Source organism: Mizuhopecten yessoensis, unplaced genomic scaffold (genome assembly GCF_002113885.1).
Source record: "Mizuhopecten yessoensis strain PY_sf001 unplaced genomic scaffold, ASM211388v2 scaffold10849, whole genome shotgun sequence".
Taxonomy (NCBI): domain Eukaryota; kingdom Metazoa; phylum Mollusca; class Bivalvia; order Pectinida; family Pectinidae; genus Mizuhopecten; species Mizuhopecten yessoensis.
Window position 1 is genome coordinate 285,374 of NW_018408752.1, and position 25,542 is coordinate 310,915.

At 35.3% G+C, this 25,542-nt stretch overlaps 2 protein-coding genes across 2 annotated transcripts in view; one reads left to right on the forward strand and one right to left on the reverse strand.

Annotated features, from left to right (window-relative positions):
* The window catches only part of LOC110462980 (cell wall protein AWA1-like), a 6,367-nt gene extending 5,013 nt beyond the window's left edge, over positions 1–1,354 (reverse strand). The window contains exon 1 of the mRNA XM_021517278.1: positions 9–1,354. Coding sequence (XP_021372953.1) covers positions 9–1,354 — 1,346 coding nt within the window. The remainder of the gene's footprint in view (positions 1–8) is intronic.
* A 3,377-nt stretch (positions 1,355–4,731) lies between these two features.
* Positions 4,732–21,575, forward strand: LOC110462981 (protrudin-like). The gene is made up of 12 exons (XM_021517280.1): positions 4,732–4,836; positions 6,841–7,010; positions 7,541–7,611; positions 8,156–8,339; positions 9,718–9,813; positions 11,910–12,022; positions 12,565–12,686; positions 13,348–13,407; positions 13,684–13,807; positions 14,442–14,491; positions 14,986–15,067; positions 15,377–21,575. Exons 1-12 carry the CDS (start codon positions 4,831–4,833, stop codon positions 15,472–15,474), a joined length of 1,176 nt encoding a protein of 391 aa, XP_021372955.1. The 5' UTR covers positions 4,732–4,830; the 3' UTR covers positions 15,475–21,575.
* The last annotated feature ends 3,967 nt before the right edge of the window (positions 21,576–25,542 follow it).

A 25,542-nucleotide genomic window follows, 5' to 3' on the forward strand; every position in this document is an offset into this window, starting at 1 on the left:
TAGCATACACATCACTACTACTAGCATACACACCACTACTAGTACCATACACATCACTACTACTAGCACACACACCACTACTACTAGCATACATATCACTACTACTAGCATATACACCACTACTAGTACCATACACATCCTTACTACTAGCAGACACATCACTACTACTATCATACACACCGCTACTACTAGCATACACATGACTACTACTAGCATACACACCACTACTAGTACCATACACATCACTACTACTAGCATACACACCACTACTACTAGAATACACATCACTACTACTAGCATACACATCACTACTACCAGCATACACACCACTACTACTACCATATACACCACTACTACCAGCATACACACCACTACTACTAGCATACACATCACTACTACTAGCATACACACCACTACTAGTACCATACACATCACTACTACTAGCATACACACCACTACTACTAGAATACACACCACTACTACTAGCATACACATCACTACTACCAGCATACACACCACTACTACTACCATATACACCACTACTACTAGCATACACATCACTACTACTAGAATACACACCACTACTACTAGCATACACATCACTACCACTAGTATATACATCGCTACTACTAGCATACACATCCCTACTACTAGCATACACATCACTACTACTAGAATACACACCACTACTACTAACATACACACCACTACTACTAACATACACATAGCTACTACTAGCATACACATCACTACTACTAGAATACACATCACTACTACTAGCATACACACCACTGCTACTAACATACACACCACTACTACTAGCATACACACCACTACTACTAACATACACATCCCTACTACTAGCATACACATCACTACCACTAGCATATACATCACTACTACTAGCATACACATCACTACCACTAGCATATACATCGCTACTACTAGCATACACACCACTACTACTAGGATACACATCACTACTACTAGCATACACATCACTACCACTAGCATATACATCGCTACTACTAGCATACACACCACTACTACTAGAATACACACCACTACTACTAGCATACACATCACTACCACTAGCATATACATCGCTACTACTAGCATACACATCACTACCACTAGTATATACATCGCTACTACTAGCATACACATCAGTACTACTAGCATACACATCACTACTACTAGCAGACACATCACTACTACTAGCATACACATCACTACTGTTAGCATACACATCACTACTACTAGCATACACACTACTACTAGTACCATACACATCACTACTACTAGCATACACATCGCTACTACTAGCATACACATCTACTACTAACATATACATCACTACTACTAACATACACACCACTACTACTAACATACACATCGCTACTACTAGCATACACATCACTACTACTAGCATACACATCACTACTACTAGCATACACACCACTACTACTAACATACACACCACTACTACTAGCATACACACCACTACTACTAGCAGACACATCACTAGTTTTACAATTAGCTCGGGTATTCTGGTAACGGGAGTATACAACATACAAACATATAATTCGAGTGTGCTGGTAAAGGGTATATACATGTTTATACGTGACAATTACGTGTTGTTCAAAGTAACCCTAACGTACGTAAGCTGAAGAACTAAAACTCAAGCATGCCAACATTGATAGAGAAATCTTACACTTCACACAAATCTAATTAATTAAATGCTCCTACTGACTTAGAAAGGCTTCTTGGGCAGCCATATATATAGAGTAATTTCCTATCGCCTCTGTAGGGCATGGAGTGTACAACAAGCATAGGCGTACCAGAATGGACATAAAGATCGCTCACCGAATTAATTACATAGTCTGATACGTTGTAGAAATCGAAAACTTAACCTGTTGAATATCGCACTTTCAAAATACGTGACTCCCATCTTCAGAAACTGTCGTGGTGTCCTTTCTCATACTTCTATCTACATGTTCTTGTGTCTTCTGCCGACGTCTGGATTGTAATTCTAAATGAGCTGCACGTGCTGGTTTATTTTATTTTAAACTGTAGTTATCGATGGCAAACCCTGCCAAACATTTTACCTATATCTATAAGCATGACCCGTTATTTCTTTCCTTATTAATGAAGTTTCCAAACAGTTAATGTTTTCAATCCATGCTAACAATCAGAAGGTAATGCAGTCCGTTCCCGCTCTGATTCGTTATACAAGGGAGCTGATCTACTGTTAATGATAAAACGCCAACCGTGATGGACTTTGTCCAAATGATTATGGAGTATTCTTTCGAATCTGAATTACCTTTTATCAAAAAGGAAAATAGTGAATCGTTATGTTGATTTATCAATGATAACTCCTGGTGTTTTATTTTGGTAATTTTTTTTCACAAACGGACCCCGATATGTTTTATTTGTTAATTCATTTATTAATTTTCAGGTTTTTTTCTGCTTTTAAACCCATCTAGATATCAATTATTTTCCATTTGACATGAACCATTTTGAAGGAGAAACAGTAATTATACAGAATTTGTGTTTATTAATTATTAACCTCATCCTATGCGCTTTTCACCGATAACATATTATAACTATCCAACTTTTTTAAAGACGGCGATAGACATTTTTCCATTACGTAAATCCCTCTTTTGGGGGAAAAAAATGTCTGTTCGCTTCCAATGGATCCCGCGCCTCTTATTAAGTGTGAAGTATGTAAGAGTTGTCTCCCATTTACAAAACCAACATGTTACCCGCAGGTACCATTATACACCTATATCCGCCTTTCCACAGGCTAGAAATGAAACCGATCAAACAACTCACTCAATATCTCACAGAGTTTTGTCATTCTTACTAAAAAGAGGTTGATGGGATTGCTTATGTTTTCAGTATTTACCTCAGACTTATCAATAATGCTCGGAGAAAAGTCAGAGAGGAGGCATATATACCAACTCAAGCCAAATTCAACTTTCGGTTCACATTCTATTTATCTCTGTTATATTGATTCAAATATGCTTTTTTAAATACTAAAAAATCAACGGATTTCATCCCTTTTTAAACAAACTGTTTCAACAAATAATGAGACAGCTATTTTCCCATGACGAACAGTTCCGTCAGTCGACAAACGTCAATGTGGAAACAAGTCGATAATGTCCATCATAATTTCATTTTCAACTTTAAAACTTTAACTTTTTTATTGGAAGGTATATCAAAAATACTGCAAAATGGAAATTTAAACATTTGTGCTTTAACTCATACGAAATGACATATTATAACGTCATAAAACAATTAAAGAAAGACGTCACAGAGTTCCAAATCAATTATGAGGTCACAAAGGAGACATTTCTGGAAATGAATGAACAAATATTTTTTCACAACCATAAATATTCTTGTTTTTGTGAAAATAGGGATATTTCCCTTAGATGTATAATACATATATAGAACAAAAGTATCGCATGTACATGCCATGCGGTATTTTAGGAGATCTTAGTTTTGACTCTAAATGTAAAAAAAAAAACGTTTTTAAAAAACCCGCATGATCTTGACTCATTTTATAGAGCAGCGTAAGACCCAATTCTGGTATGCGACATTCCATCTTTCCAAAGATACATGTACGCACAACAGTATAAAACCTTAAACTTTGTGAAAATAAATGAACAAATGGTCAGATCTCTGTATATAATGGGGCACGACACCCTATTTGTTGGCCCGGACGCAAGTGCGCTAGGAATCTGTATGTGAGAAAAGCGGAAAAAAACCTTCTTCATTTTCAGTCATATCGGGGAATCTACCCCCGGCCGTCTTGGTAATATAAATGGACCAAGCTTTGATATCAAAAGAGATGAACGTAATTACATATCATACTTTGGTGATAGATCTATACTGAAAATGTTACCCTTGAACCACAGGGGCTTGTATAGACTTATATGATAAAACTAGCTTGAAATACCTATATAAAAAGACATATATAGGTATTTCGAGCTGATTTTATCATAAAGTGTATACAAGCCCCTGTGCTTGAACACTAAGGTGGTAAAGTGATGTAGCTATGCTGTGGACAAACCATTCGAGCAATGATCAAATTGAAAGGGTCGTTCATACATTAAGCGGAGAGCAATCTATTTGATGAAAGGGTCACTTCTAATATATTGACTTATGATATAAATGGAAAAACAAACCCCGGTGCAACACAGAGTTAAGGATTTAGAGTAGTAGATGTGTGGAACAATCTACTTGTACACGTTGTTATTGAAATTTTAATTGATGGACATTTTAAAGAAATATAATCTTTGATACGTGAAACACAATAAGACTATGTTTTACATATTTATAATGCTGTTATTGACACCCCTACATTTGTAAAAAAAACATTTGTTGATATTGTTGATAATCAATGATATTCGTCCATTATTATTCCATTTAGACCGGCCATATAATTCAATCACAGATCAAGATTCCATTAAATTATACTGATTTTAGAGTTGCTGAGCCCTCTGAAACATGTACACACAACAAGTTTGCTGAATGTATATATTTAAGGTTGAATATTATGCTCTGGAAAACTTTAATTAATATAAAAAATTAACAGCCATAGTCAGAACTGGGCATAAATAATATATGCGTTTCGTTTCATTTCGATCTGAAAAGTTGATTTACTACGAAAGGGAGTAACCTAAACAACAAACGTGGTCTATATTCCATAAACAACGCCTGAAGACACCGTGTTTGAATGCCGTTAACTGTTTCCGTTTATGTAAACTTTCATGACTGATGGTTCTAAGAATGAGGAAATGAAAACTTACTCCACTTAAGGAACTAATGATGGTAAGTTTGTTCATTCAGAGCGGTATCATCTATTTTTTCTAGATTGGTACAGTTTGGTCTAGTTGAAACATTTTATATGTCCATCGAATGTCGCCTTTGTGAGGCTGAGGTCCTGTCGACCGTCGGACATCTGTCGGCTTTCAATCAATGTGAATGTCAAACATAAACCCTAATCAGCTGCTAATGTGACGTAAACGAATTAGTTATCGGTATGACCTATTGGTCTGTTTTGAATGCAAGAAGCACCAGAAAAAAATTCGGTCGAAATCCCCGATAGAAAAGTTCACGTCGATGGACTCTGCAGATGGGTCGGCTTGAGCGGACTGTTTATTTCACAGCAGGATGCGATCGCATACGAACCACTACGTGGTCTAGCTGCCTACCAGACACTTATCAAGTCTTATCATAGCTCGGTCAGGGTTATAACAGAATGGTAGTATACTAGTGTAAGCGTGGTGGCTGTGTGTTCAGCACAGAGGTCAATATGAATATGCAGTTCTTAGACTAACTCACTAGGTAACGATGACAACTCAATGTAATATTATTGATTGCTCTTATAACAATGGAAGTTGTGAATTTGTAAGACCATATCACAACAGTACCAACTTTTTAATGATTCCAGATGTGATATGTGTGTATACACTTGGCTACCCTTTAGACTTGTTTAATTGCACACATCCATTTAACATGAATCCTCAAATATATGTACCTGCAGGAAAACAAATTTGAAAGAAATAATGATCCAGTATAATTACGGAGAGGGCATTGGTAGCGTTATACAACAAGTACATGATAGGCATTTTTTTATTTAATGGGGTGGGGACCGAAGTCCCTACTACCTGGTGAAAACATAGCAACAATAATAATTACAAACAAATCTAAACTACAATGGCTAACATTGCCAGTACAATTTTATATTCTAATGCTAAATCAAACAGACTTTCACAACCTTGTATTAAATATCATGTAATACCGTATATAAATTTCCATACAACATTGACCTGTTTATTATATAAATGTGACATCAGAGCACACTTTTTCTATCTGTTAGGGCACGGAATTAGATTAGAAAATTGTTTAGAACATATACATATATATATAATGACATAGCCAACGGTAACGGGTTGTTTCGCCCTAAATCCTGTTCGCCCTAAGGGTTGTTTCGCCCCAATTCCCGTTCGCCCTAGGTTGTTTCGCCTTAAAAAAATCTTTTCTTGAAGTCATAAATATCATGTTAAAAGTTAAAAAACTTAGAATTCTCTTGAATCAAGATATAATTACATGCCGGAAGAAGATTTATGACAAGTTACCTACTCAAAATTATCTCCTCAAATATGCATATTAATTTTTATTTGTCGGTGCTATCAAAACTTCCTCCAATTAGCAAAAAACAACATGTACGTGCGCAGAAATCAAGTAAAGAAAACATCATCACACGGCGACGATTATGTGTACACTGGACTAAATGTGTTAACATGGAAAAATAATATTGTTGTGTACCACGCAATGTAATTAAAATTACACAATTTTTGTTTCATTTCACTATTCTTATTTATTTCTAAAATTAAATTCAATATATGTTATAATGTGTGTCGGCGTGAAGAAAATAACGTATTCCGTTTTTTGCTTTACACTGTACTTAAAAACAACACAAACACATTTTTTTTTAATAAAACTGATTTTAATGATATGGAAGACAAAGTAGACTTAATTTGTAACTAAAACAAAGAAAAATGAAAAGAAAATACCAAACAATGTTTCTCCCTAAAAAACAAGGGCGAAACAACCTAGCGCGAAACAACCTAGGGCGAAACAACCCGGAACCTAGCCAACTAGCATTCCATATTCTAAAGTTTTACCAACAATTTCTTTAAAATGAATGCCCTATCTTTTCTTTATGCTATTGGAAAAAAATTAGATTACCATCAGGGTCAACAGAGTCATTAATAAACCATACCAAGATGACGGAATACAATTTATTATTTAACTTGTAATTTTTTGTAGGAGAAGGAAGATCAGCCCCAGAATGGAGAGAAGATAGGCCGTCCAATGATAGACATGGAGGGCAGATGTGGGAAGGTTGACCTTGTCTACTTTGTAGCTGAGGTGGAGAGGTTTAACAGACTCATTGAGCCCCTTGCCATGGTGCTGTATGCTATTGAAGATGTCCGAAGGTTTGAATCAATTATATTTGCGTGCTGTTGATTTTCAGATATGAGATTATTTTTAAATCTGAATGTAAAGGATAAACGCTTCGTTAATTGCATTGTTCTTTGGTGATATGTCAGAGTGTCCTCTGACCCCAGTATCAGATCTCAAAATTGTCAAAGTCTGCTGTTGGAGCCAGAGGAAATTTACCAATGGATTGATCAGGAAAAATGTGGACAGTAATATAATGAAAAACAACCAATTAATTAGTCAGAGAGAACATTTTTTAATTGCTTTTTATCCTACCAGTGTATTTGTATTATGGTGTCTGCAATGATCATGACATAATCAAAGTCTATGATAATTAATCAAATACCTTTTAAGTAGACTGCTATGAGTTTTCCCAAATGTAACTTTTATAAAATGTACCAGTAAAATCTGAGTCTAACAATTACTAACGTTCCCTGCACAAATTTTACCTGGAAAATGATGGGGAACTGTTTTCTCTATTATACAGACATTTTAAAATGATGATTGGTACCTTTGTTTGTTTTAGGTGGAGATATCCTAACTGGACTTTAGGAGCATGGCTCGTTTGTAACGTCCTCTGTTTATTGCTCTCAAAAGGTGATTTAAATTAGTATTCCTGCAAAACTATACATAAATTTCATAACTCAATACAATGTAATTACTCATTTTGAGCTCACTAACTCCCATGAGCCAATGAACATACCAGTATCCTGGAGAGCAGCGTCTGTTGTCCATCCAGAACGACTGAGATGATATTAACTGGCAAATTTCTCTGACGAATTGTTGGGCCAATGATACTGAAATGTTGTATAAATGGAAGGGGTGGCCCCCGTAATACGGAAATAAAAGCAAACCAATAAAATCCTACTCCTTCAATACTGGTTAAGTTATTTTAACCAGATTTGGTCTTGAGCATCCTTAGGCAAAGGGGACTCAAGCTTGTTTAAACAGAGGTTGTGGTCCCAATAATCTTTGCAATAACCACAATTAATTGACATTGATAACAAAATAACTCAAATTAAAACACTTCCTGCAGCAATCAGTAAACAACCGATTACAACCCTGGAGTAAAATGTGACTTGAATTGCTATGCATTTGTTTTTAAAATACCGTTTTACTGAGGTAATTTTGTGGTACGCAGGTGCTGTGTTTGCATTAGTGTCTATAATGGTGGTGGGCATCGCCACACTTTGTCTGGTACAAGTACACACCCGCCTTCTGGACAAGTTCTTCCCCTACACTGGCCGCAATGATGAAAGGACAGAGGATGATGAGGAAGTAGAGGAGACGGTTACAATGAAGACTGTGCAGTACTTTCGTTTTAGGTATGTATTCCAATAGTCTTCTCTGTTTCTTCTACTTGTCTGTGATTACCAATGTTAGATATTGTGTAAGTATATGTTTGTCACACATTAAAGTGTAAATGCCTTTTTTCCATCTTGTTTTTCTCTCTCCCTGACCTTGACTCTTTGCATATTCTCATATAAAAGTTTCTGAACCATAAACCAATTTGTTCAGCCCTTTCTAGAATCAGTATAGTACAACATTTATGTCAAAAAAAGTACTTGATAGTCTAAAGGCAAATAAAAATCAGCTATGGAATGGACATTTAACAAATGTAACACAAAATTGTATGTTACAAAGATATCACCAATTCAGTACCAGGCGCTGCTAGTCTGATATAGTGTCCTGTGAAGATCTTTCTTCACTTTAATCTACTTTTCCTCGCTAATGAGCTAGTCTGATATAGTGTCCTGTGAAGATCTTTCTTCGCTTTAATCTACTTTTCCTTGCTAATGAGCTAGTCTGATATAGTGTCCTGTGAAGATCTTTCTTCGCTTTAATCTACTTTTCCTTGCTAATGAGCTAGTCTGATATAGTGTCCTGTGAAGATCTTTCTCCGCTTTAATCTACTTTTCCTCGCTAATGAGCTAGTCTGATATAGTGTCCTGTGAAGATCTTTCTCCGCTTTAATCTACTTTTCCTCGCTAATGAGCTAGTCTGATATAGTGTCCTGTGAAGATCTTTCTCCGCTTTAATCTACTTTTCCTCGCTAATGAGCTAGTCTGATATAGTGTCCTGTGAAGATCTTTCTCCGCTTTAATCTACTTTTCCTCGCTAATGAGCTAGTCTGATATAGTGTCCTGTGAAGATCTTTCCCCGCTTTAATCTACTTTTCCTCGCTAATGAGCTAGTCTGATATAGTGTCCTGTGAAGATCTTTCCACGCTTTAATCTACTTTTCCTCGCTAATGAGCTAGTCTGATATAGTGTCCTGTGAAGATCTTTCCACGCTTTAATCTACTTTTCCTCGCTAATGAGCTAGTCTGATATAGTGTCCTGTGAAGATCTTTCCACGCTTTAATCTACTTTTCCTCGCTAATGAGCTAGTCTGATATAGTGTCCTGTGAAGATCTTTCCACGCTTTAATCTACTTTTCCTCGCTAATGAGCTAGTCTGATATAGTGTCCTGTGAAGATCTTTCCACGCTTTAATCTACTTTTCCTCGCTAATGAGCTAGTCTGATGTAGTGTCCTGTGAAGATCTCTCTTTGCTCTAATCTACTTTTCCTTGTAACCGATTTTCCAACAGGACAGGTGATGTAAACTTGATAGTTTGGAAAAATTTAATAACTGTTCTTACCATGTTAAATAACAGAAACTTACATCATATGACATGTTCTCAGTAATTGTTTTGTTTCCAGTGTGGTCCAGATGTATGATTTCATTGTCAAGTGTAATGAATACATAGCCCATCTGTACGGAATCTTTCGGTGGGACAACACTCTCTCATCACTCAAGTAAGTTGAAGTAACATTCGTACCAATTATATTCAATTTCATGATAATGATACCACTGCTAGCCTACCATCGTCCCTTCTTGTCCATGATCCTTGGTCGTCCACCAATCTGTTTGTCATTAAAAAAATTCTTGTTATGGCAGTTTCTTGGGATGTACTGGGGGAATCTTTCTCAAGTTTCCTGTGTAGGTTCTCAATCCTTAGTTCTGCATACTTAATTAGGGCCCCGTATCGGAGATACGGGTGCCCTATAGTAATCTGTCTGTCTGTCTGTCTGTCTGTCCACAAATTTTGAAAATAGCTGATAACTTGAGTATCTATTGACCGATGTACATAAAACTTGGTCAAGATGTTCAGTTCACAAAAATACACATTGCGGTAAAAAGTCAAGGTCAAAGGTCAAGGTCAAATTTTACATCTTTTCACTGATGAACATTTTGTTATGACATGATGAAGCAAAGTTGATCAGAATTAAACAAGGAGACAACTGATCTAAGGTCAAGGTCATTGGGTCAGGGGTCAAGGTCAAATTTTGTAGCTTTTCACTGGTGAACATTTCACTATGACATGAAACAAAGTTGTTCGGAATTAAACAAAAAGACACACTGAGGTAAAAAGTCGAGGTCAAAGGTCAAGGTCATTAGATTCAAAGGTCAATGTCAAATTTTGCATCTTTTCACTGATGAACATTTTGTTATGACATGATGAAGCAAAGTTGATCAGAATTAAACAAGGAGTCGACTGATAAAAGGTCAAGGTCATTGGGTCAAAGGTCAAAGTTAAATTTTGTATCTTTTCACTGGTGAACATTTCACTATGACACTTTGAAGCAATGTTGCTCATAATTAAGCAAGGAGTCAATTGACCAAAGGTCAAGGTCAGTGGGTCAAAGGTGAAGGTTAAATTTTGTACCTTTTCACTGATGAACATTTTGTTATGATATTAAGAAGTAAAGTTGGTCTGAATTAAAGAATAAGTCAACTGACCAAAGATCAGGGTCACTGGGTTAATGGTCAAGGTCATTTGGGTCTAAAGGTCTAAGACAAAGTGGATCTATGATTTTGACCCTGGCTCTTGATGGAAGAGGTATATAAGGTGAAATAAAGCAAATCAAAGCTAACAAATGAGTATTGCACCGGAATTTACATTTCTGTTAGCCCAGCAAATATGGAGGTGGAAGGAAACAAGACTCTCATCATAGTACATGTAAATATATATTTTGCTTCCTTGCGATTCTTTTTGAAGTCCAAATGTCAAACGTCAAGCTCAGCTATATGAGCAGATTGCTTCTTGATGATTATGGGGGATATATTGCCACAAGACAGGGCCCTTACTGACCTGTCAGTGTTCTAGTTTTGTGATTGATTGTAAGAAGAAAGTGATGGCTGCTAGGTGGCCATCTTGAATTTTAATGGATAACATTTGTTATCTTGATTTCTTAGAAAGGTTTAATTTCAAATGTGTAAGCTCTTCTTGGTCCATATTTAATTTGAGACTGATCAGGAGATGTGCTTGTCTACACTTTGAAGAGTTTCAGATCTCTGTCTTTCAGTTGATGCACACTTGTTACATTTCCACTGATATTAAAGGGGCTGGTTGGGGAAAAAATGTCATATTTGTTAAAATGACATACACATGTTTAAAATACCTTCTTATGAAATATACCGATTCAAATTTTGCTGAAATTCACTCACGAGGTATCAATACCGTTATATATAACAACAACATATAGGTAGGAATACAACACTTGCATCATACATGACATTTAAAAACATTTATTTACGTACAGTATTGCTGTCTTGTCTGCTAGTTGAGTCCGACATTGCACATGACGGCGTGCTATTGTTGTTATCTTCACTGCCTCACTTTCGAAACAACCATGTGACATATAAAAATAGATCTGCGCTAAATTTACGCGGGGCTTCCCCGAGATTTCAGTGGTCAAAACTGGACATTGCAAGCAGAACTCGACCATCACATTACCGTGGTATAACTTTTGGAAGGCCAGAGAACGCATTTAGACCCACTTATTTTGTATTTTTTTCCCCGACCAGCCCCTTTAATGTGTATGACATGTAGCTATTTTCTTTGTTACAGGTTTTACATAGAGTTATGTGTGTTCCTACTCAGCTTGGTGGTCCTCCCTAATAGGGGGGTCTGGTTCCTGATTGTCAACTGGGTTTTCCTTGCTAATGAAGAAATCTTGCAAGGTAAAAATGATATGTCCTGTTATTGTGATCAACATCGTTGTGAGATGTTGGAGTTAAAGTAATCAACAATTATTCTGTCGATGTTGGGTTTGTCTATGCTTTTTGTGTCTCGTGCGAAGCAGAGACAATATACAGACCCTGATGACGGTATCATAATTGGTAACCCAATAGATCCTTCTATTCCTGTGGAATGCTTGTTTAGATAAACATGTAGAAATAAAGTTATAAAAAAAGATATTTAGTAATACAGATGTAGATAACGAAAATATATTTGGTAATAATTGTACATGATGAAAAAGTTGTCTGGTGATATAGTTACATGTATATATGATAAAAAGACATACAGGTAATGTCATACTTTATCGATCGTGATGGAAATCTTGAATATACACCTACTAACATTTTAGATACTGGTAAGTGGGAATCCTATTCACTGTGGTTTGTTTCTAAATTACCTTGATTTGCTGCCGGGTTATTTGTATTAATTAAAATCATAACTTGACCATATAATCATACATTGTATTATCTTATTTTTTTAACAGTTATTGTAAACTCTGGATTGCGCCTCTACAGCCAAATAAGTGGAAATCCAGTAAAAGCGTTAATACTAGCTGAGGGAGCTGCAAATACTGAGACGAAAGCAGAATCAAATTCAACCCCTGTGGTGAGTGTTTCTCAGTGACACAGACCAGTTACCTGATCATCTGTAGAGGACTTGGACAAGATCCATTAAAGAAAAAAAAGATAAACAACAGCAAGAAATCAAATGAAATAGGAAAAAGATTGTGATTCTTTGATCATATCTAAAAAAAAAACGGAAAACAAACGAAAATTGTAAAAAAAAACAATCAGCAAAGAATTTTTTTAAGCATTTATGCTTTTCACCATGAATTCAGTATGTCATGTCTCATTGTCTCTTGTAACGTAATTGTTGGTGTTACACATACCGAAGGTTATATGGAGTTGTTGTTACTCTGACTAATACCCAGATCATAAGATAAATGTAAAAAATATCCAGGGAGTGATAATTGATTATAACTTGGGTCTAGATATAGAGAATATACAACTAGTGATGATTAATTAGAGTTTATATCTCTAATGAGTGACAATTGATTATGATTTGTTTCTAAAGAGGGTATCCAGCAAGACATTATCAACTAGTTAAACTTAATCAGGGTACCAGTCTACTAAAACCCATACATAATTCTACTCTTTCTGGCGTTATATTTGATTAACTGTTCATTATATTTTTACCCTATATTTTGACTGAATAATTGAGTTAATAATATTGTGGTGGTTATTTGTAATCATTATCATCTTGACAGAAGTGTGTTGACAATGGCCAGGCAGACACTATTGGGGAACAGAGGGGAGAGACAAGCGAGGTAATGCTAAATCAGCAGTTTGGGTTTCTGATGTATTTTATAAATATGTGTAAAATTGATCAAGTGCTTGTTAAAGGTCAATAATATCCGAGTGCTTTATTTAATTTTAAAGCTGTTTCATTTTCACTGTTATCTTTTTGTTTTAACAAAAATTGTACAAATACAGAAGTTATTATCCTTAAAATTGTATTCAACTGGTCATAAATTATTCAATTGGTCAATTAAATTTTCAACTAAACAACTTTCAACTTGTCAATTATACTGTTGATTTTAAAGGCACAAGACGTGGACACAATTGTGGAGAAGACAGGTGTGACCGGCTCAGGTCCTACGCCTGGTAAACCAGGGATGGTCGCCAGGCTGAGAGAGATCAAGAAAAAACACCAGCACCTTGCTAATGGTAGTTATTCTGTATTTGGCCTGCTTTGGTATTTAGTCCTTTATTTAGGACTACTTATCAGGGTTGTTTAAATTGCGCTGTCAATATTGATAACAGTCATCATAACATATGTTACTGGTAAATGAATTGTTTCACATTAATCAAATGTAGAAATAGGAGCTAATCCAGATGTGTATAAGTGATGTTCCTCGTGGTAAATGTGATTCTGTTCTGTAGTCACTTCAGTTACATTGGCTTATACACAATATGCTGTATTATGGAAAACAACAGGACACCCAGTTAACAGACATAAATCTGCAAAAATATATTGAAATTCCTCTTTAAGAAACTAGTAAGCAAGCTTGCATTTCATATGAGATATGTCAAGGATAATACAATTCAACTAGATCCGCGAACTGAAAATTGATCTGTTCTATTATTTTAGCTTGTCACTGTAACAATGCTTATTGAAAATTAAGTATAGAAGTCAATCGCAACAAGCTCCGGATAAGTTGGTTTTCTTCAGTTGCCCTGCATACCAGGTGGTATCTGGTCAAGGGATAAATGGAACCAACCAAACCTAAATAATGGTTACGGCGTTAGCTCTATCCCTGGAACAATATTTAATGAAGGTACACTGTTCTTTTCATTGTAGAGACCTGTTTTAAGTGTGAGACATCCTTTTCTTCAATACTTAAAAGAAGGGTAAGTGAACAATAGGATGGTTAATATTTTGTGTTAGCAGATTATCACAAATGAGTGTTCAATTTAATTTAATTTCTAATAGATCACATCACAAGAAAAGCTGTTCTATGGGGATGTTAATGTATATGGCATTGTACGTAAATGATAAAAATATTCTTGGGAATTAATCTATTCTTGAAAATGATTCTGAATGAGTCTAGTTTGAAAAAGGGGTGGGTGTATTAAAGGTATTGTTGTAATGCAGTGGAAGTTTTGAAAAAATAGACATAATTTCATCTTTTAGTATTTAACATTTATATTATAAAGAGGAAAATGTCAAGATCAAGTCAAGAGGAATGATAATTTTCATACAGTTACCTTGTGATGAGTATTACTGATATATGTTGGTTGGTTGTACAGGGTTTTAAGTCATATTAACAGCTAATGTCAATTAAGGTTGTGCCTCCCTGTGTGTTGTGTATATCATAGTATTAATGATGAATGTCTATTGACAGTACTACTGCCGTCACTGTGGTAACAACTTCTGTACCAAGTGCTGTAACCAGAAGGTTCCCAAGGCCATGTTTGGGGCGACGTGTAAGTAATTTATATGTTAATATATACACATGGTGAAAAAATAGGAGTTCATATCCACGAAATGTAGTTCTATATTCAATTTTTTATTCTTTTCAGACTTATTCTGACAACAAAATACTATTAAATAAATTATCACAGTTTCTTTGACCTTGGAATTTATTTGTCAGCAGTAAAGCCCTGTAAATTGTAGTAAGTGAAAAATATTGCTTGTGAAACCAGGTCAGTGACAGCAACAAGAAATGAAGATGATAATGATGATGTATTACTTGAACGATAACTCAATGTTACTAACATGTGTGTGTGTTACAGCCCCCACAGCCCAGACAGAGACAGTCCTGGTGTGTAATGTCTGCTACGACCTTCTCACCCAGGAAGATAAGGACAAGGACAAAGAAAAGAAGAGCTGATTGGCTGGTGCCAACATGTCACCATGGTTACCAATATGTCTGATTATTCGACACAGCGTGACATATGCCCAGCTATGAGGATACAGCAAAGATTGTATACTCCAAGGAGCAAGTTTAATATTGTATACAGAGTGGTATGAGTTACAGGAAATTATCTTGGATACTTTTTCTTATAATTTTCCTCACAGAGTACCCCAACATTCTGGATATAAGTCTTTGACAAGTACCATCTGCTGGGTGTAGATTGGATGTGACAAAAGCTCCATGTATATATATTTATTATATAAATTGGAAGCAAGTCTAAAACACTTTAAACCTGGTTCAGATAAAGGAAGATAAGCAAGCACCAAACATGTACTGTTACTGTCCCATAACCAGTGTTGTGAATTAGTTCAAATTTAAACTGGACGTAAAACTTCATTTCTTGTGATATCAATTTACTGGAAATCTCTATCAAATGTTTTATACAGAATTTAAAAAATAGATTTTTTTTTAGAGTTTTCACCAAAATATCATGGACTTCATCAAAATTGTTCAAAGTGGAAAGTAATTATGAAATCAATGCCGTAGACTATAACATCAGTTTAATTAATGGTTTCAGGAGGGATTTGACAGTGTGTAATTATTCAATACACCAAATAGAAACCAGTTCAAAACCTCTACAAAATATCAACCTTTAGTACCAATTTGTTTCTGATCTTTTAAAGTGAATGCTTAAAAAAAGCTATTTCAAATTTATGGCAAAGAAATAAACATATAGCTATATGAGAATCTCCTAGGGAAGGTTGGTCAGAATTAAAGTTTTTACTGAGGTTATACATTTTTTATTATGTATAGGGAAAGAAATCTGACTCAACTACTGGTAGTCCTTCCTCAGAAATGCCATGAAAAATCTACATGGTCAACATAGAGATATAGGGAGGGTTGGTTTAGCAGAAACATGATCATCTTTATTTTTTGTTTGATTGTGATGTTAATTCCATTCAAAAATTATATTGAGCACAACACAAATGTTGTTCGTGGACTTAAATACCGTTAAACATCATGAGAAATCATTTCAAATTAAAACAAAAAACAAAAAAAACTCTGTGTTTAAACTCAATCGGTGGCGTGTAAGGTGTGCTACTTATTATATAAGATTTTTACAGTTACCGGGGGGTATACACATGTATTTCACATTTAGAATTTCAGAATTTCACGTCTTGGTAGAGAATTCTCTTGTTTTTGCAAATTTGCTTTTAGCAGCATGGAATTTGTTTAGGAGAGTATCCGTTCTTGCCAAATTAATTTAAGTAGAGTTTTGTGATATGTTGCTGGTTAGATGATGGTGCAGGTAACACTTCTGTTTGATACTGGGGGGTTTGTTAAGCTTTTCTATTGCCAATAGTTCAGTCTGTGTTGTCTATAACTCAAAGTGATAGGGTATGGACATGTTTTAGTGATGTTCATAGAATCAAGATTCTTCAAATTTGTTTTCTTGTAACAGGATATAGGTAGATCTTATAGGTATGTGTTTATAGGAACTTTTTGATTACCGTATAAATGTGTGTACATATTATGTTTTTATGGGTACACATGAGATATACTGTGAATGAAGTTTTGTGTATGTAGGTCATTGTTTTACATGAATGATAGGTACATTATATATAAATGTATAGATATATATATATATGGATTTAGAATGATTTGGGCAAGTGCAAATTTTTTAAACCAAGATGTAACATTTCATGTATTAAATAGTTACAACATTATATTAACATGAACAGTTTTACAAGAATAAGCACCAGATAATTATATTATTAGCCTTTTTTTTTTTTTTGCATTTATATAAGATGTTTGTGATTTTAAACCAGTACTAAAATGATTAACGGCCAAGTACTATTAATATAATGGATATAACATTAGGCTTATTAACCTTAACATGAAAGTGAAACTAAAATATATGAGGACATTTTTAGTAAGAAAAACATAATGTTGACTTTTACTGTTCAATCAAAAGTCATTTTGTCTCAATAGTTTTGAATTACCTCAAGCCATGGGTAGTGTTCAAATGCAGTTTTACTTAATTTTCAGCTTGAATAGTTTTGCTTTAAATATGTGTTCCATCTAATAGAATTCTAAGAGACATATACGTGAGTATGGGTTTTTTAAACTAGTTTGATTTATCATTAGATTTTTGGTTGGTAATTCCGGTTGTGAGAAATGCTGGATGTAAATTTAGTTTGAATTTAGTTTTTTTCAATTTCAAGATAAACTTATATGAACTTTCAAAACATTTTGTACATTTTGTATTTGAAAACAGATTAATACAGTTAGGTTACAATACTAAATATATTATTACATTGTGTATGTATGTTATGAAGAAATTATGTTTAATATAATTTTAATCCCTATTTTTGTTAAGTTTATTATCTACACATGCATGCAGTGTGTTTCCTGTTATATACTAATGTCCCAGTCATTGAGTACAGTATTATCATGTTAATCACCTGATATAGACAAACAATTTAACAAGGAGCAATTTCATGTGACCAGGTAGGCAGTTGGATTTTGAAATAAATGTACAAATTATATAACTGTTACACCAATTTTACATGTAATAGGTTTATGCATAACCGCCATTTTGCCATACTGGCCTTTACCTTAAGACTCAACACCATTTATAATCACCAATACTATATTTTTCAAATTACTCAAGTTATAGACTAGTTTAGGGCAGTGATGCCTACCAGCCAATACTTAATGCCATCCTAGCTACATGTGTATCAAATACGAATCATTGTACCAGGAGCCTTATAACATAGTTATACTTGGGGGCCTTTTTTTGCCAGTGCATCGTAATTTGATTAAGTTATTTCAGAATGTGTGGTTAAACTTTGAAGTGTTTAATTTAATTAAATAACTATAACCAAGCATTAAGATTTAGAAATAACTGAAAGAAGCAGTGTCACTTGTTAACAAGTTTGTAAAATGAATAGAATACTTTATGTTTACAAATCAAGTGAGAATAATGTGTTAGTTTCACAGCAAAAATTACCCGAGATTGTTGACTGATGGTAAGCTTTATTTGGTAGCGGTTACGGTGGAAACAGAACAATGAATAGGTCAAAGTTCATTAATTGGTAGAGGGTAAAATCTCCTGACATATTAACAAGACTTATTATGACAGTTTGTACGATAGAATGACTCTTTGGTAAAATTGAATCTCAATTTATTTTTATACAAGTCATTTTACCAATAGTATAGTATATTTGGAGATCATTAGAGGTCAGATCATACTAGGAGTAAATTATTTATAAGTGATACTCAAGAAGTGCGCAGAGTTGTATCCTAGTGGTTCATTTTGGAGTTGGAGGTAGTGTTAGTTTATATTTTAAACACAGAAATAAGGAAAAGGATGAAAGGGTTTTTATAGGTATATTATTCAATAGTTATGAATATGAGATTATAATCACACAACATTACTATCAGCATGTGTATCCTTGTATATCATTATCAGGATTTTCAATGATACAGTTGCATGAAACGTAATAGTTTGAGAACAACAGAATGATAAAAAGGATATTAACCATAGCACATGTGCAACATGAAAGGAAAAATGTAATGGCCAGACAGGGATTTGAACCCAGGACCTCCAAAATCTACATGGACACTCTAACCAATTGAGAAACCTGGTTGGGTGGGTGGGTGGGGGGCATTGACCCAGACCAGGCCTTGATATATTAGCGATAATCTCATAAGTATCCAGTAATTTGACTACATGGCCATTAAATGTTGTGTATAGACTAGTACTATTGACAGTGAAGATTTAATTATACATAGGTGTGTGTACATGACATATTCATAAACTACCATGTAATATGTGCAGTATTTGTATGAATTGAAAAGCAAAGCTGTATAAAAGGAATCGATAACTTGAAATAACTGTTCATGGGCAGTAAAATATGTTTAAACAGATATACGTTTCTAAACATGTACATGCTGGCATTAGATACATGCAGATGTGCAAAAATATATCAAAACCAACCAATCTTTCACTTTGAAAGCCCACCAAATCAGTCTTGTGGTCATCCATATTAATTACAGAGAGATTATGTTCTGTCCAATCAAAAGATACATAATGTATTCAAATTAACACCTTTTTTCTGGTAAAGGGGCTTTGCTTTGCATTACTTATAGGATTTGAATTTTGTTTGTTAGTTTTCAAATTATGTTAATATTGTTTGAACTTTAGTTATTTATTCTTGTTAAGTCACACAAGCTGCTTATAGTGCATTTGTAGTATTATGGCTTTTAGACCAATTTGTCAAATAAGTTGTTTCTGTTAGTGTTAGTGCAATGGTGGAGGTTGGTGGGCAGGTTTTTGTGAGATTGAATGTACTAGTCGAGTGTGTGTGGTGTCTAGTCACTGACTGACAGGTTAACATTTACTTTCGTTTTAGCTATATAATAAATGTGTGATAATGGGCAGTTACAAAAAGGTAAATGTTTACTTTCATCTTTGTTATATATGTGTAATAAGTTTGTTAGTAAATTTATTATGTTTTTTTTATGCATATAGTGAGTATACTTGTGACTTCAGTTTTATGTAACTTGTATGTTGAATTTTTACTTTCTTTTCATTTCTGACATTTTTATCTGTCCTCACTTCTCTCATTCATGCATGATGTACGTTTTACTCATTTAATCTCATTGCGGAATATCAGGAGAACGCAGGTATTTTATAGAAAACTATTTTTAAGTTCAATAATGTTGTTCATGTTAAGGATATATGTTACCCTTCTGGGATATGTTTCCTTCCCAAAAGAGTTCCCCAAAAGGTATCCTTGAGATATCACTTTTATGGATGGTGAATTGGAATAAATGTATTAGTTGGTGACATATGAGAGATGAAAAGAATATGTGCATAGATAGGACTCATAAATAGTTATGAATCAACTTAATTAAAAGTGTTGAATTAGCACAAATCAGTTATATTGTGTAAGGTAGCATATATCCTTAACTCTTACACTAATCTATCATAAACTGCAAAATTACAGGTATAATGTGTAAGGTAGCATATATCCTTAACTCTATCACAAATCACAGATAACCAGGTATAATGTGTAACTATGTCACCCCTATGAAACTTTAGTAAACTCTACCACGAATTTATCTAGATGAGTCCACTATGGTCCAGAGTGGTGGAAGGGTTGATATGTTATCAGTGGAAGAGGAGACTGACTGTTATACACAATGATAATCAGTAGTTGAGGAGTACTGTAAATGTACATATTTTACCAGTAATCTTACTCTAGTACTTTTTGCATTTAAGTTTATATGGTACTAAATTAGGAATCATGTGAAGGCTGCAGATATTATAGAGATTTTTTTTAACAGAATAGGAGATATTTGGTATATTTTTGACTTGAACCAATTAAGAATTATGGTGTGATTAAGATAAAAAAAATCCTTGGATGTTTTCCATACATGTGACCATATTTTGAAAAACAAGAAGATAAATGTACAGAACCTGGTGTCTGAGTAAAATACTTGAATTCTTCATCTTTTTATAATGTCTTATTGTCCTAGGCTACATTTATGAATATTGGAAAAAAGATGTCGGGATACACCAAATTTCTCAAACATTTCCTGACTTATTTTCAATACGAAAAATATAGTAGAACTTTTACACAATTACTTTGTAACTATTGTTAGTGAGAAGAATTGATTAATTGTAGTGTATTTATTTGTACAATATTATAATTGGTACAAGCTACCATTACCCTGTGACAGCTTTGTTGTGAGATTAACAGAAATATGAATATTAGTGGCTTTACTGTGACTACTGTATAATGTAGTAACTTACTTAAATTACCGTAATGTTTTATTAAGAAACAATAATATCAGCTGGACTTAATTACCACTTTGCACACATTTCTAACGCTGTATTATCACAGTTTTGTGACTATTTGTACTTAATGAAATCAGATTAACATTCAGTGTGTTATATTGGAGACAGAAAGACATGAATACCTATATTCCAGACCAGCGATCCCCTCATTTTGTATTGTGTAACACGTACAGTGTCTTCTGCCACAGAATAAATGTGTTAATAACTGTATCTGTGTTGTTGTGATTTGTTTATCTAGAGAAGTTATAAATCCAGAAATATTTCTCATCATAGTTTCAGGTTGACAAATTTTTGACAAGTTATTGGCTATCATATTGTATTGCTCTGAAATTCTAATCTTCTGTACATACAGCATGTAAAATCTATACATAGGTCACTGATCACAGACAGTATATACCCTATATACAGAGGTGACTGATCACAGACAGTATGTAACCTTTAAATAGAGGTCACTGATCACAGACAGTATGTCACCTCTAAACCGAGGTCACTGATCACAGACAGTATGTAATCTCTATACAGAGGTCAATGATCACAGACAGTATGTAACCTCTATACAGAGGTTACTGATCACAGACAGTATGTAACCTCTATACAGTGGCCACTGATCACAGACAGTATGTCACCTCTTAACCGAGGCCACTGATCACAGACAGTATGTAATCTCTATACAGAGGTCACTGATCACAGACGGTATGTAATCTCTATACAGAGGTCACTGATCACAGACGGTATGTAATCTCTATACAGAGGTCACTGATCACAGACGGTATGTAATCTCTATACAGAGGTCACTGATCACAGACGGTATGTAATCTCTATACAGAGGTCACTGATCCCAGACAGTATGTAATCTCTATACAGAGCTCACTGATCACAGACAGTATGTAACCTATATACAGAGGTCACTGATCACAGACAGTATTTAACCTTTATATAGAGGTCACTGATCACAGACAGTATGTAACCTCTATACAGAGGTCACTGATCACAGACAGTATGTAACCTTTATATAGAGGTCACTGATCACAGACAGTATATACCCTATATACAGAGGTCACTGATCACAGATAGAATGTAATCACTATACAGAGATCACTGATCACAGACAGTATGTAACCTCTATACAGTGGCCACTGATCACAGACAGCATGTCACCTCTAAACAGAGGTCACTGATCACAGACAGTATGTAACCTTTATACATATGTCACTGATCACAGACAGTATGTAATCTCTATACAGGGGTCACTGATCACAGACAGTATATACCCTATATACAGAGGTCACTGATCACAGACAGTTTGTAATCTCTATACAGAGGTCACTGATCACAGACAGTATGTAATCTCTATACAGAGGTCACTGATCACAGACAGTATATACCCTATATACGGAGGTCACTGATCACAGACAGTATGTAACCTCTATACAGAGGTCACTGATCACAGACAGTATGTAACCTCTATACAGAGGTCACTGATCACAGACAGTATGTAACCTCTATACAGAGGTCACTGATCACAGACAGTATGTAACCTCTATACAGAGGTCACTGATCACAGACAGTATGTAACCTCTATACAGAGGTCACTGATCACAGACAGTATGTAACCTCTATACAGAGGTCACTGATCACAGACAGTATGTAACCTCTATACAGAGGTCACTGATCACAGACAGTATGTAACCTCTATACAGAGGTCACTGATCACAGACAGTATGTAACCTCTATACAGAGGTCACTGATCACAGACAGTATGTAACCTCTATACAGAGGTCACTGATCACAGACAGTATGTAACCTCTATACAGAGGTCACTGATCACAGACAGTATGTAACCTCTATACAGAGGTCACTGATCACAGACAGTATGTAACCTCTATACAGAGGTCACTGATCACAGACAGTATGTAACCTCTATACAGAGGTCACTGATCACAGACAGTATGTAACCTCTATACAGAGGTCACTGATCACAGACAGTATGTAACCTCTATACAGAGGTCACTGATCACAGACAGTATGTAACCTCTATACAGAGGTCACTGATCACAGACAGTATGTAACCTCTATACAGAGGTCACTGATCACAGACAGTATGTAACCTCTATACAGAGGTCACTGATCACAGACAGTATGTAATCTCTATACAGAGGTCACTGATCACCGACAGTATGTAACCTCTAAACTGAGGTCACTGATCACAGACAGTATGTAATCTCTATACAGAGGTCACTGATCACCGACAGTATGTAACCTCTAAACTGAGGTCACTGATCACAGACAGTATGTAACCTCTATACAGTGGCCACTGATCACAGACAGTATGTCACCTTTAAACCGAGGCCACTGATCACAGACAGTATGTAATCTCTATACAGATGTCACTGATCACAGACAGTATGTAACCTCTATACAGAGGTTACTGATCACAGACAGTATGTAACCTCTATACAGAGGTCACTGATCACAGACAGTATGTAACCTCTATACATAGGTTACTGATCACAGACAGTATGTAACCTCTATATAGAGGCCACTGATCACAGACAGTTTGTAACCTCTATATAGAGGCCACTGATCACAGACAGTTTGTAACCTCTATATAGAGGCCACTGATCACAGACAGTATGTAATCTCTATATAGAGGCCACCGATCACAGACAGTTTGTAACCTCTATATAGAGGCCACTGATCACCGACAGTATGTAATCTCTATATAGAGGCCACTGATCACAGACAGTATGTAATCTCTATATAGAGGCCACTGATCACAGACAGTATGTAACCTCTATACAGAGGCCACCGATCACAGACAGTATGTAACCTCTATATAGAGGCCACCGATCACAGACAGTTTGTAACCTCTATATAGAGGCCACTGATCACAGACAGTATGTAATCTCTATACAGAGGTCACTGTTCACAGACAGTATGTAATCTCTATATAGAGGCCACTGATCACAGACAGTTTGTAACCTCTATATAGAGGCCACTGATCACCGACAGAATGTAACCTTTATATAGAGGCCACTGATCACAGACAGTATGTAATCTCTATACAGAGGTCACTGATCACCGACATTATGGAACCTTTATACAGAGGCCACTGATCACAGACAGTATGTAATCTTTATACAGAGGTCACTGTTCACAGACAGTATGTAACCTCTATATAGAGGCCACTGATCAAAGACAGTATGTAATCTTTATACAGAGGTCACTGTTCACAGACAGTATGTAATCTCTATACAGAGGTCACTGTTCACAGACAGTGTGTAATGATCACAGACAGTATGTAACCTTTATATAGAGGCCACTGATCACAGACAGTATATAACAGGTCACTGATCACCGACAGTATGTAACCTCTAAACTGAGGTCACTGATCACAGACAGTATGTAATCTTTATACAGAGGCCACTGTTCACAGACAGTATGTAATCTCTATATAGAGGCCACCGATCACAGACAGTTTGTAACCTCTATATAGAGGCCACTGACCTCTATACAGAGGTCACTGATCACAGACAGTATATAACCTCTATACGGAGGTCACTGATCACAGACAGTATGTAACCTCTAAACTGAGGTCACTGATCACAGACAGTATGTAACCTTTATATAGAGGCCACTGATCACAGACACTATGTAATCTCTATACAGAGGTCACTGCTCACCGACAGTATGGAACCTTTATACAGAGGCCACTGTTCACAGACAGTATGTAACCTCTATACAGTGGCCACTGATCACAGACAGTATGTCACCTCTAAACCGAGGTCACTAATCACAGACAGTATGTAACCTCTATATAGAGGCCCCTGATCACAGACAGTATGTAACCTCTAAACTGAGGTCACTGATCACAGACAGTATGTAATCTCTACTATACAGAGGTCACTGATCACCGACATTATGTAACCTTTATACAGAGGCCACTGATCACAGACAGTATGTCACTGATCACAGACAGTATGTAATCTCTATACAGAGGTCACTGATCACCGACAGTATGGAACCTTTATACAGAGGCCACTGATCACAGACAGTATATAACAAGTATTTGTCACTGATGAAGAATTTTTATTTATATATGTCCAGGAAACATTATAAACTACATCTACAGAGACTGTATACAATCAAATGTATATATAGAAATGTATAATCAT

Coding starts and splice junctions, on each gene's coding strand:
- LOC110462981 (XM_021517280.1), top strand. Junction 9,814..11,909: donor AACACTCTCTCATCACTCAA/GTAAGTTGAAGT, acceptor TCTTTGTTACAG/GTTTTACATAGAGTTATGTG. Junction 13,808..14,441: donor ACACCAGCACCTTGCTAATG/GTAGTTATTCTG, acceptor TTTTCATTGTAG/AGACCTGTTTTAAGTGTGAG.